This window comes from Nelumbo nucifera, chromosome 7 (assembly GCF_055504915.1).
Source record: "Nelumbo nucifera cultivar China Antique chromosome 7, China Antique-T2T, whole genome shotgun sequence".
Classification (NCBI taxonomy): Eukaryota; Viridiplantae; Streptophyta; class Magnoliopsida; order Proteales; family Nelumbonaceae; genus Nelumbo; species Nelumbo nucifera.
In genome coordinates, this window is record NC_142655.1 from 5,623,835 (window position 1) to 5,635,882 (window position 12,048).

Below are 12,048 nucleotides of genomic sequence, written 5' to 3' on the forward strand. Positions count from 1 at the left end.
ATGCGTAGGTAATGTTTATTTTCAGTAGTTAGTGCTAAATTTACATTTGGCTAGCATTAAATAGATTAGGAAGATACAACAAATAAAATAATTTTTTATTCAAATGTTTTATTTTAAAAAATTAATGAATAATGATAGATAAAATGGTCTTTTTCATAGATGTTAACGGTAAAAGAATTTAATCGATTGTAAAAAAATTAAGAATGTTTTAAGTTAATTTTCAAACAATAAGAGTAAATAAGTCAATTTTTTAAAAGTTAGGGGTAATTTAAAAAATTTGTCCTAAGCCATAGTTACATGGTTTTCAAATTGTGGAAAATTAAACGGTGTAGGCAATCAGTTCTGTTTCACCTTTGATTTGGTCAGTAACCTATTGACCCGAGCAGTTGAACTTGTGAAATTAACTATTAACTAACTATTTACATATTGTCTTAAAATATTCTTACTGTTTCTAAAAATTGACATAGTGATTAAATATTTACGAAATGAAATATAAAATTTGTCCTTCACTATCCTTCAAATTTCAAAATAAAACCCCATCGATGGACAGTCGACCATGAAAAGAGACCGACATCTGGAGGCTCAACTTTGTTCTCTTTGCCTTACCAATCACTTCGTTGATAACTATGTAATGACTAATGAGGAAGAGGTTATAGACGGAGACAGGGGTCCAAAATACGGACGCCACCGCTGGCGTTGGAGACAGGATTTCCTTCCAGCAATGGGAGGTATAGCATCACGGAGACAGGATTTCATTACATTCTTTTGAGCCAAAATGTTCTTCAGATATTTTTGAATGTATGGGAGATTTTGTTGATGGGTCGAAGTTTGCTGGAGGTTGGTACAGAAGACTGGGCTGAACATTTGATTCGTGGAGGACCATCTGCTTTCAAACAATATGTGGAGGAATGCAAAAATCTGGGGTTTGACACAATTGAGCTAAATGCAGGGATACTTAGCCTTTCTAAAGAAACTCTCTTGAGATTTGTGCGCCTGATTCAAAGTGGTGGATTGAAAGCAAAACCTCAATTTGCAATGAAGTTCAACAAGTCTGACATCCCAGTAGCTGGTGATAGAGCATATAGGGCATATATAGCTCCAGTTCCTCGAACATATGAAATTGTTGAGGATGTGACTTGCTGATCAGAAGGGCAGAGAGATGCTTGGAAGCCGGAGCAGACATGATCATGATTGGTGCTGATGATGTATGCAGATACGCTGATTCGCCTATGACTTGAAAAGACAATGTTTTTGCACAGGGCTATCCTCCTCTGAACAAATTTTCTCTCACGCTCGCCTCCTGCGATTGTAGGGCTTCGGTTGTTCGTTCCTTTCCTTTTTCTTTTCTTCTTTTTGAGCCCTCCATCGAATCAAAGTGTAATATCATTAAATTACATCTTCTGCAAAATATTCTAATAACCTCCAGATGCAGGGCTTGTTAGGCCACTGATCTCTCATCTTGTTCCAGATTCTTAACCGGGAATCTTCCAGGAGAGTTGGGATTTGTAGGGTTTATTCTTGTTTTGCTTTGGATTTCTTTTCTGTTTATTTGGGAGAAAATTTTTGGTTTCTATCTTTGAAGTAGAACTTTGATTAGAGCGGAATTACAGAGAGAAGGAGAGGAAAGGAGAGAGATATATACAAGAGGCAAAGGGGGGGGCTTAAGAGAGAGAGTGTGGAGACTTAGGGGATGACAGTAATATTGGGTTTTGAAACAAACTTATAAATCACATAGGGTTACATGTGTATAAATCATGATGAAGCATTAACGGATGATGCTAATAATAGAGGTAGAGTTGGTCAATTGTTAAAAATAATAGAAATAGCATTAGATAATAATCAACCAGTAAAAATATCAATTTCGCAAACAATAGCGATAGTTTAAGAGATTTAATTTTTTTTTTTTTTTTTTTTAACTTTTTAAATTACAGCGGGCTATCCATTCAGACCAAACGGTGAGAGCTTGTAACATTAACCCGACCCGTTGACATCCGTACGCGGGGTAAGTGTTACTACCCAATCTACCCCTGATGTAGATGGTGGAAGTCTGTAATTAACCCAACAATTAAAACTGAAATAACAAAAATCAACTTCTCGCAAGGGAACTCGCTGTCTTTCACACCGTTCTCTCATCACCATCTTAATCTCCGACTAACCACACGTGTGATCCTGCGCGAGTCCTTTTTCCGGCTCAATTCCGGCGAGCATGCCTACGTCGGCGTCCACCAATCGGCCGGAAGACCTGATCGCTCGCTTGAAATTCAGCGAGGGCGATGCGAAGCTAAAAGCCCTAAGAGAGATTAAGAACCAGATAATCGGCAACAGAACCAAAAAGCTCTCTTACATCAAGCTCGGGGCCGTCCCTACCATCGCCGAAGTCCTCGCTACCGCAGACGACTCCGATGCCTCTCTCCTTGTTCAATCTGCCGCTGCTATCGGCAGCTTCGCCTGCGGCGTTGACGCCGGTGTCAAGGCCGTTCTCGATGCTGGGGCGTTTCCTCACCTCTTTCGCATCCTCTCCAATCCAGACGAGAAGGTGGTTTTAACTCACTTAGCTTATCTCTGTTCATAAAATTCGTTTTTTTATGAAATGGTTGAATTAACGAGGAACTCTTGAATTTCAGAGAATTAACCATAGCGTGACCAATTATTTGTGCTAACCGTTGCTCCCACGCTAAATTGGAAACCGAACGTTAATAATGCATGAAGTTTTGGTTGTAAGAGACTTCATATTGATTGTTTGATGAATAAACGATCGAACAAGACGAATGAGTAGCTATTTCTGTATCATCGAAATTGAGCTTTTAATCTTCTGAGTGATTGTGGAGGTCAGTTGCAATTTTCAGAATTGGAGTTAGGTACTTATAATTGAATGAAAGAAGGTTAATGGAGATTGGAAGAAGCAAATGTGTTTGATTTTGTAATTCGTTCCTTACTTTTTTCCTTTAAACTATAAAGAAATGCGGATGTTATTATGTAGAATACTCAAGTATATTTAGATATTTGGATTCCTGGGAAGATGTTATTAGAATGGAATTCTGGAGGAGATTAGTAGGTCAACTAAATGGAACTTGATGGAAGTTTTAGTTTATGGTTTCCTTCAGTTCTCAGCTATAATTTGTGGGCGTTGGATATCCTTTAAGTTAATTCCATTAATTCCAGGAATCATTTCTTTTTTCTTTTCTTTTCTTTTTTATTTTTATAATGGTTTGACAACTTGGTCCAACTCTCCTCCATCATCCAGACTTGAATCCATCAATACAAGATAAGCTTAACATGGTGGACTTAGCATTAAATTTTGGTAGCAAAAGACAAGGTAATTGGTGTCAGAACTATTGGACACCAATACCTTGAAGGTTGCTCATGCAAAATGGAAATCAAGAATTTCAGAACTATTTGAATCTGAACAAGTTTATTCCAATTCAAGAATGCTCATATGGTCTTATCATGTGCAGTGACTCTAAATAAAGTATTAGCATGGAGCTTAACTCAGCCTATTTCTCTACTTCTCCACTAGTAGAAAGCATCTCCAAGAATTTCATTCCATAGGCCTCAATAGTCAGTAAGATGGAGGTGCCATGGAGAAATACAAATTATTATAGATTTGATCCATGACATGTCTATATGTTGCATAGGGTCAATGATAGAGATGATGTTTTGACTGAAAAAGGGGCATCTGGTTCCTCTTTGTGCATTAAAAGCTATTTATTGCTCCCCTAATTTGTCTTAATATTTAAATCTCTCAATCTCTTATTAATCCTCCCCTCCCTCAACAACAAAAAAGAAGAATCTTAGCATAATAAATTTCAAAGTACAGGTGCCCTTGGTTGGACCCCTTGCCTGAATACCCAGGCTTGTATAAAAAAATGCACCCACCTTGTTGACGAAAATCACAAGGCAGGTTCCTTATTGTAATATTATTACTATGCTACATATTTGGTACTTAATTGAATTAATTTCCTTCTACCTATTTGAATTGCCCAAAGTCACTTTGTACTTTTTTTTATTAATGTTCTATCAGGTGGTGGATGCTGGTGCCCGCTCTCTAAGAATGATTTTTCAATCAAAACTGGCTCCAAAATATCATTTTCTTGAAGAGAAAAAGTTGGAGTTCCTTCTTTCACTTCTGAACAATGAGAATGAAAATGTTACAGAACTTGGTGCAAGCATCATAACACACTCTTGTGAGACAAGTGATGAGCAAAAGTTGTTGTGTGATGCTGGGGTATTACGTAGGCTTGTCAGTCTGCTTGAAGGTTCTCTAAATCAAAGGGATGCTAGTTTAGATTCCCTAGCCACAGTTCTCAAAAACAATTTGGATGTCATCTCAAAGTTTGTAGCACTTGATAATGGAAGAGCTTTGAGTATTATTACTGATTTTACAAAGGAAAGAAGTCCTCGGACAAGACTTCTTGCCTGTGTCTGCTTGATTATTATAGGGAATGCTTCTCCTTGTCATTTTCAAGGTGTAGGAATAAAAACCAAATTGATATTGATATTAGTTGAACTTCTTGAAGAGCCTGGTCAGGTTGGTGAGGAAGCACCATTTGCTTTGGCATCTCTGATTGCAGACAAGGAAGATGTACAGAAACTAGCATTTGAGGTTGATACTGTTGATAAACTTTGCAACTTGTTGCACAAAGGTCCAGTACAGGCAAAACGTTTCCACGGAATATTGCTAGCATTAGCTGAACTATGCTCAAAGTTGGAAAGCTGCAGGTCCAGGTTCCTTTCTTTGCAGGTTTGTTATTTCACAGAATGCATTGATTTCCACTGGTTGATTACCTGTTAGCTCTTTAGTTTTCTTTTGAACAACATCTCCTGCATGCTCATTCTACCATTTGAATGGTTCAGTCATTTGTCATAGTATTCTCTTTGTGCTAAATGACAGAAGTCGTCAAAAAACATGAATTTCTATTTGTGGTAGCTGAATGACTATCACACTTGATCTTTCAATTTTTGAAGCATTAGCTGGCTCACATCAGTTTCTGTTTTTCTTGGAATTGGCACTTCACAACTAAAAAATGTAAAGAACATGTTGAAAACTCATTTAATGAGGATCATTTGGAGGATGTTTCTTTTTGTAAAAGGAGAATATCCTAGTCAGATACATCATACATGATACAATTGAAATGTGGTTAGACAATCAATTTAAATGGGATGGCGGTTCCATCTCATTACTAGAATGCAGTTTCACTCTTTGTAATAGGAACTTTATGTGCATCAAATTTTGATAGAAGAACCAACTCAAATTGGATTTGGAGTACATTTCATCATACTAGAATTGGCCAACTGGCTGTAAGGTCTCTGGCTGGTTAGTGGAGACTTGGGACTGAATCCCACCTTCACCAGGGTTTGGGGGAGGGGGGTTATGGATCTTGGGGGACAGGCTACCTCCCATTGTGTAGCCCCATGAAGCCATCATACTATATGATAGGTGGTTATAATTATAATTATTATTATTTTTTGATAAAGACTATATAATAGGGTGTCATTCATAGTTATTTTGACCCTGCCACTCTGTTTTGTAATTCAGGCAGAACTGGTGCTGAATGGATATACTTTGTATAGTGACTTATTGTACAATTATCATACTTGTACATGTTTACTTAATCTGAAATCTGAATGAATAAATATTTTTCTTTTCTACCTTACCATTTTACTGGAGTTTGTTTTTACTATGTCTTATTTTCTTTTTCTTTTGACTGGTAATGCAAATTTTTATTGAAAATAAATGAATGACATATAACCAAAGGCTTACCATTTAAAGAGAAGTCTTAACCAAAAAGAAAAAAAAATGTAGAAAAGGAAGACATATAACAGCTATTGATGATCACAAACTATCCCAATATCTAATAACCCCACTACAACTCACTCCTTCCAATCCACTCTTGCCAAGAAATAATTAGGGATGCAAACAGATTGAATCGGATCCAGATAAGGGTATATCCAAATCCAATTCGATATTATTAAGAGCAGATCCGATCGGATCTCATAAACATGGATTTGAATTCAAATCCAATGAGGAAGTCGGATATTTGGATCTGATTTAATTTTTTTAAATTAATAAATTATTAAAAGAAAAATAAAATATAACAATTTAAATAAAGAAAAACAGAAAATACAAGTACCTTTTCAACTATTTTCATCATCATATATATATACATGTTTTTATAAAAAAATAAATAATATAATAAATTACAAAAATGCAATATAAATAATATATTTATAAATAAATAAATAAATAACATATATATGTTGATCCAATTTTTGATAGGATCCTATTGTCCGATCCGAAGATCCGAAATGAGGATATCTGAATCTGACAAAATAGGGTCGGACTTCGGATCGGATTGGATCATGATCCGATCCATTTGCACCCCTACCTATAATGTTGCAGCTATACTGCTATAGAACCCAAAGCAAGGGTGTTTGCATAGCTGCACACTCCAAGGTGACTTTCTACTCAAGTTATTGGACTTGCAAGAGCTTTGAAGGTGTTTTAATGGTGCTCTGCACAAAAAGGAAACAAAATAAAGAAGAAACGAAGAAAGGAAAAAGAGAGAAGGATAACTTTTAAACTTTTATTATCACTGCTACCTTTCAATCTTCTGTTAGAGTCTCACCAGTCACCAACCAAGAGGGGGAAAGGGGAAAGGTGGAGCCTCACCACCAGGAGGAAGAAGTATCTCTCTTTTCCAAGAAAACATATTGCAGAACAAATTTGGCAAGTTTCCATTACTTTGTTAGAATAGTATACATCACAATTTATAAGCAAGGCTAGAAAAAGAAACTTAGCTTGCCTAACAAGTTTCCTACAAAAAAGAAAAAGAAAAATTATAAATATCTTCTAAGAACATTTCTTCTAGAATGATACCTACCTGCCAACAAGCTTGTGAGAAGGGGAATAATAATTGATGCACTCTACATATGCTGTGCAGGGAAAGATCAAGTTCTATTAATTTTGCTGATGTAGCAGTTGTTTTTTGTTTTCAAAAGCAAAACCAACCATGTTGTCAAACATCACCGTATTTTGTTGTTTTCTTAATTTAATATCTTACTTCTTAAAAAGAAAAATCATTTACAATGTTTCCCTTAGGGATTTTTGAACAATGAACTTACTTTTACTTGAACAGGCTTTAACCATAGGCCATGAATTTAAAGACTAAGGTGGTGTCTGGTTTGTGGTTCAAAAAAAGGATGGTTATGTTCTAGAACCACACCACTTTTTTTTGGAAATGGCAATAACTTTTTGAACCATGTAAACTGTTCTTTTCACATGGTTGTGGTTATTTTCTGAACCACACAATACAACAACCACTGTTCTATTTATGGTTCAATTTCTAGACTAAATTAGTTAACTTTTCTGTATGACTACATGTATAGAATTTCATCTATCACTATTAAATTTTGGTCATAGAGGTTTTTTTTTTAATCAATTGTCTATGGGTCCAATTGGGCTGGATCTTAGTTCATCATTTTATGGTATGCTTAAAATATGGAATAATATAGCATGAGGTTCAGGGGTGGAGCCAAGTTACTTGATCTCAACCCTGACCCAATTTGATTTGTTGAAACCCCAATTCTAACTTTAACCTAATCCATTATTAATTTTTTCAGGTCAATCCTATATGTTTGGATTGGATTTTCAGGTTAGGCCTGAATTGGAATGACTTATTTACTTTATTTTGTAGGGTCGGATTGGACAATACCTCGATCTTAGTCCAACCTGAAGTTAAATAGGGTTCATATTTTCAACCCTAACCTTAAAGAGAAACTTCAAACCGAACTTTTAGGTTGGATTTGAGATGGACAATACTTCTCGTAGGTGCACTATATAAAATTTCACCTGGTCTCCATTCTCCATTCTCCCCCATCTCTTCCCCCCCCCTCCCCCCCGAGAAAATTCCTGGCTCCACCACTGATGATGGTCATGGTTTCCTATTGCAAGGATGGGAATACGGTGTGAGTGTGATACACCGAATCATTTGGATGACATCGGCATGCTTTTCAAAAACTATCTAACATTGCTTTGGAAAAATAGGGATGCTATTGGTTTTGGAACCATTATTGCTGGTTCCGGAACGAGCAATAAGCATACAGATAGGATACAGAACAGTGGTTGCATTCATGAACCAAACAAAACACAAATACAACCACAAACCAAACACCTCCTAAAGCTGTTGGTTATGGACTCTGGGTACTACGGATGCTGAATAGCAAGAATAGTTTTCTTAGGCTTAACATGAAGACCTCTACATGTTTGGGGCCCAAGGGCAACCTGGGAGTCTTGTGTGTACTCATGCCTATGCCTAGGGGCTTTAACCTACTCTGACTGCATCATATGACCAGAAGGTTGACCAATCTCTTTTTCTTTTCTCTTGGGCAGTATTTAGGCTTTTTTTTTTTTCTGTTACAAGTTAACCTCCAAAACCGTCATGGCTGAATTTTGTTTCAATTTAAAGGGGTGGGAAATTTTTCAATATCTAATTCCACTCCATCTACAATGAAAACATTGTTTTCCACTTTCTTATATCAAGACAAATGCATCCTATGGAGAAAACAAAAGTTTAATTAACTCTAAGGAAATCAAGGTTATTGCTGCTTAGAACTTTTCTCCTTCAGTTTTTTCCATTATCTAGGCTGTTTATTTTCACTTGAAAATATCAAAGTGATCATCTGTGACTAAATAAATGATGTACTGTTACTTTAAGATGATCCAAGGTTGTAGTAGTAATACATCAATATTTATTTTCCCCTTGCCATCCCTAACTCATTTCTAATGGAATAGGTTTTGAACTTGGTAATTGATGCACTAAGTCATGAGAATGCAGAGGTGCAGGCTGTGGCCTGCCTGTGTATAAGAAACATCTCTCGGTCAGTTAAGGTTTGCATGAATACTGACTTTTTATATTTAAAATTCTTAATGATTTGCTAATATTTTGCTAATGAGATGATGTTCAGAATTTGAGTGCAGGTCGTTTTATGAATGAAACTATCATCACTCCCTTGCTTCATCTTTTACATGACTCTTCTACATCAATTCAGGTAGTTATATTAAGTATTAAGTAATATTTTATACTATTTTTATAATTACTAAATTGGATATATACAAGGCTGTCAAGCATGAGAAAAAGATTGATCCTATACATGTATGTGTGCATGTGTAGAAAAACATTCACTAATCTGGTCAAGTGGAGAGCTTTTCCCTACATGACTTGTCTTTTCTTTCTCATGTGGAGGGATGATGTGGCCACTTGGAGCCATTTATTCGATCCTCTGAATCAATCACCTCTTCAGTCCTTTAGTCCACGTCAGCCCAGTGCCCTGCTTTTTGTTAGTAACATTGTCTGTTGAAACTTCTAATATTTTAATCTTAAACTTGTCCAAAATGCAGAGTTTATTTTGACCACGTGACAAGGGTTTTGGGGCTGAATTTACCCCACTAATAGAGGATAGCAACAGGAGCCTGTGGGTAAATTTTATGGACCATCTGGATTGGCCACATATTTGCTTCCCTGGCTCACATCAGCCACATACTAACAATGGCATCCAAAATTTCAAGTCTTTTGTACTAGAAAAATGCCTATAACGATTTTGGAGGGGACCTCTGTATAACCAATGGCAATAAATTATAGTGAACCATGATTTTGCAGTTTCATCTGGCTAATGTACAATGGCAACAGATCACCTATATCCTGGGTTTAGTAAGCAGCCCTCTTTTTGTGAAGATTTGATTTTGGAGGGAAACTCTCCCTCCCTTTAATACGAGGATACTTTACTTTTTCAAAAAAAAGAAGGATGCCTAGTAAGAGTTATGGGGCGATGTAATGATTCAGTTCATTCTTCTTTGTACTAAAATAGTGGTTTCTTCCAGCTTTTGTTGCTTGTATTTCTCTCTGTATCTTTTTCAAGATATAAGGGAAGTTTTCTGGTTTTCATTTAATACAAAACATGGTTATGGATAAAAAAGATGCCTAGAAGGAAGACTTTATGCTAAACACATTGCAGGGTATTTTGGCTGAAATTTTTCCATGAATGATGGAAGTATATGTGACATTAGAAGTATATAAAAGAGGTTTCCTGGTTAGTGCTTTAGAAATTTGGGATATTTTCTGATCTACCTCAACGATAATATATTTTTCCAGGTTGCCGCTCTTGGTGCTATTAGCAACATAGTAATTGATTTTGCAAGCCGTAAATCAGTTTTCATCCAATGTGGAGGTGTGAGACAGCTTATTCAGCTAACGAAATCAATGGATTCAACTCTCAGGTTAAATGCTGTATGGGCTTTAAGGAATCTGATGTTTCATGCGGACAACAGTCACAAAGAAGGCATTATTCTGGAGTTGACACCATCTGGATTGGTCAGCCTTATATATGGTAACATTATCTTCATGTTTCATTGATTATTCATGCTTAATAGCAGTTCAATATGTATTCGGATAAATGAAACTTTCTAATTGCATTACGCTATGGCATAAAAAAAATTGCATTACACTACAGACTCAGAGCTATCTATCCAAGAACAAAGTCTAGCACTTGTCCGCAATCTTGTTGATGGACGCATCAGCTCAATTGAACATGTATTTGCAGAGGATGGTATTATTATGAATGCTGTTGCAAGGCAACTGCAAAGCTGTTCAAGATCAGAAGTTTGCATTCAGGTTATCATTTTTTTTCTCATCTTGCCTTTGTGCTATATGATTAGTACCTTTTAATAAGATTTATTTAGTTTTACGAAGATGTGCTCGAGAAATGAAACGTTAAGGAGGATTCTCTTCACCTCTCTCCTATTGTGAAAAGGGGAAGGTCCTAAGACCTCAAAGGATTTAATCTGTTTTTCTTCTGGCTTCTGATGTGCCATGCAACCCATTTGTCATGTAGGGAATGTACGTGCTCAGCAACGTAGCAAGTGGAAATGAGTTACATAAAGAAGCCGTGATGAACCAACTCTTTCAATCTCAAGCAGGCGAAGGCACCCAATCTTTTGTCATGAAGTTTTTGCAGGACAGTGATGGTCAGCTACGCACCGCTGCTGTATGGTGCATAGTAAATCTCACCCACCCAGAAAGTCCCGGTGCATCTGCTCGCATTGTGAAGCTGCGGAGTGCTGGCATAGTTTCTCAGATAAAGAGTATGGTTAACGACCCATGCTTGGATGCCAAGGTAACCCTGCACTCATAACATGAGAATTATTATTCCTAAATTGTTCTTCCCAAATCTTCTAATTATTACGATCAAACATTTGAGTCCTGCAGTTCCGAGTAAGAACAGTGCTGGAACAACTTGCAACAGCATGACATGATCACCTATCTTTCCTCGGCCACTAATCTTAAAAATACCAGGAAGAGCAACCGGGTACATTTTTTGCTCCGAAATCAGTGTTTTGTAAGATTACACCAAACTCCCTTTTGAGCGACGAGGACATGGTGGGCCGACTGATGCTCTGGCTTATTCAGCAGCAGCAGCTCATGTGAATCCAATTCCAATCTCCATTCACTTAGAAGCCATGCCAGATTTTTTGATGTTTCTTGTTCGAGCAAGGAAGGCCCCGCCCATCTTTCTGATTCAACCAGCCAAGTCTTCTCCTAAGATATCCTTCCCATGCTAATATTCATTTTCTTTGAGTCCGATTTTTGTATCCATCATTTTTTGCAGTACTATCCTTGTTTGGTTTTTTGGCCTGTACTATTCCTTCTTGTAACAATGTGTAATGTGGCAAATGTGTTTGATCGGGATCCCAATGAAAATTCAGAGACAACAGGCACGATACGCTGTCAGGTGAGTTGTACAGTTTTAAGTTATTTTTGACCGGTTGTCTTCAAATTAACTGTGATTTTGGATGCCCAATATTCAATTCTCGTCTCTGGACTGTTGATTCATCTCTGGGGTTTCCTACTCTCCTTGAGCATGCGTGTGTGTGTGTGTGTGCGCGCGTTGGCGTGGTTACTGGTTAGATAAAGTTGGGTTGACACGACGACAACAATGAAACAGTTTTATAGCTTAGAATCAGACAATTGGGCACATCCTTTAGGCCCATACATT

The 12,048-nt window shown here is 37.0% G+C and overlaps 1 protein-coding gene and 1 pseudogene across 2 annotated transcripts; both read left to right on the plus strand.

Moving 5' to 3' along the window:
- LOC148790115 (protein HEAT-STRESS-ASSOCIATED 32 pseudogene) lies at window positions 1–1,455 on the plus strand (annotated as a pseudogene).
- Window positions 1,456–2,040: 585 nt separating this feature from the next.
- LOC104597416 (uncharacterized) lies at window positions 2,041–11,860 on the plus strand. 2 transcript variants are annotated; one of them, XM_088891416.1, is made up of 9 exons: window positions 2,396–2,536; window positions 2,625–2,828; window positions 4,022–4,741; window positions 8,792–8,887; window positions 8,965–9,048; window positions 10,149–10,383; window positions 10,507–10,667; window positions 10,888–11,169; window positions 11,262–11,860. In XM_088891416.1, exons 3-9 carry the CDS (start codon window positions 4,052–4,054, stop codon window positions 11,301–11,303), a joined length of 1,590 nt encoding a protein of 529 aa, XP_088747542.1. In that variant the 5' UTR covers window positions 2,396–2,536; window positions 2,625–2,828; window positions 4,022–4,051; the 3' UTR covers window positions 11,304–11,860. The 2 variants fall into 2 exon arrangements, with proteins under 2 accessions (XP_010257230.1, XP_088747542.1); XM_010258928.3 differs by lacking the exon at window positions 2,625–2,828 and having other exon boundaries at window positions 2,041–2,536.
- The last annotated feature ends 188 nt before the right edge of the window (window positions 11,861–12,048 follow it).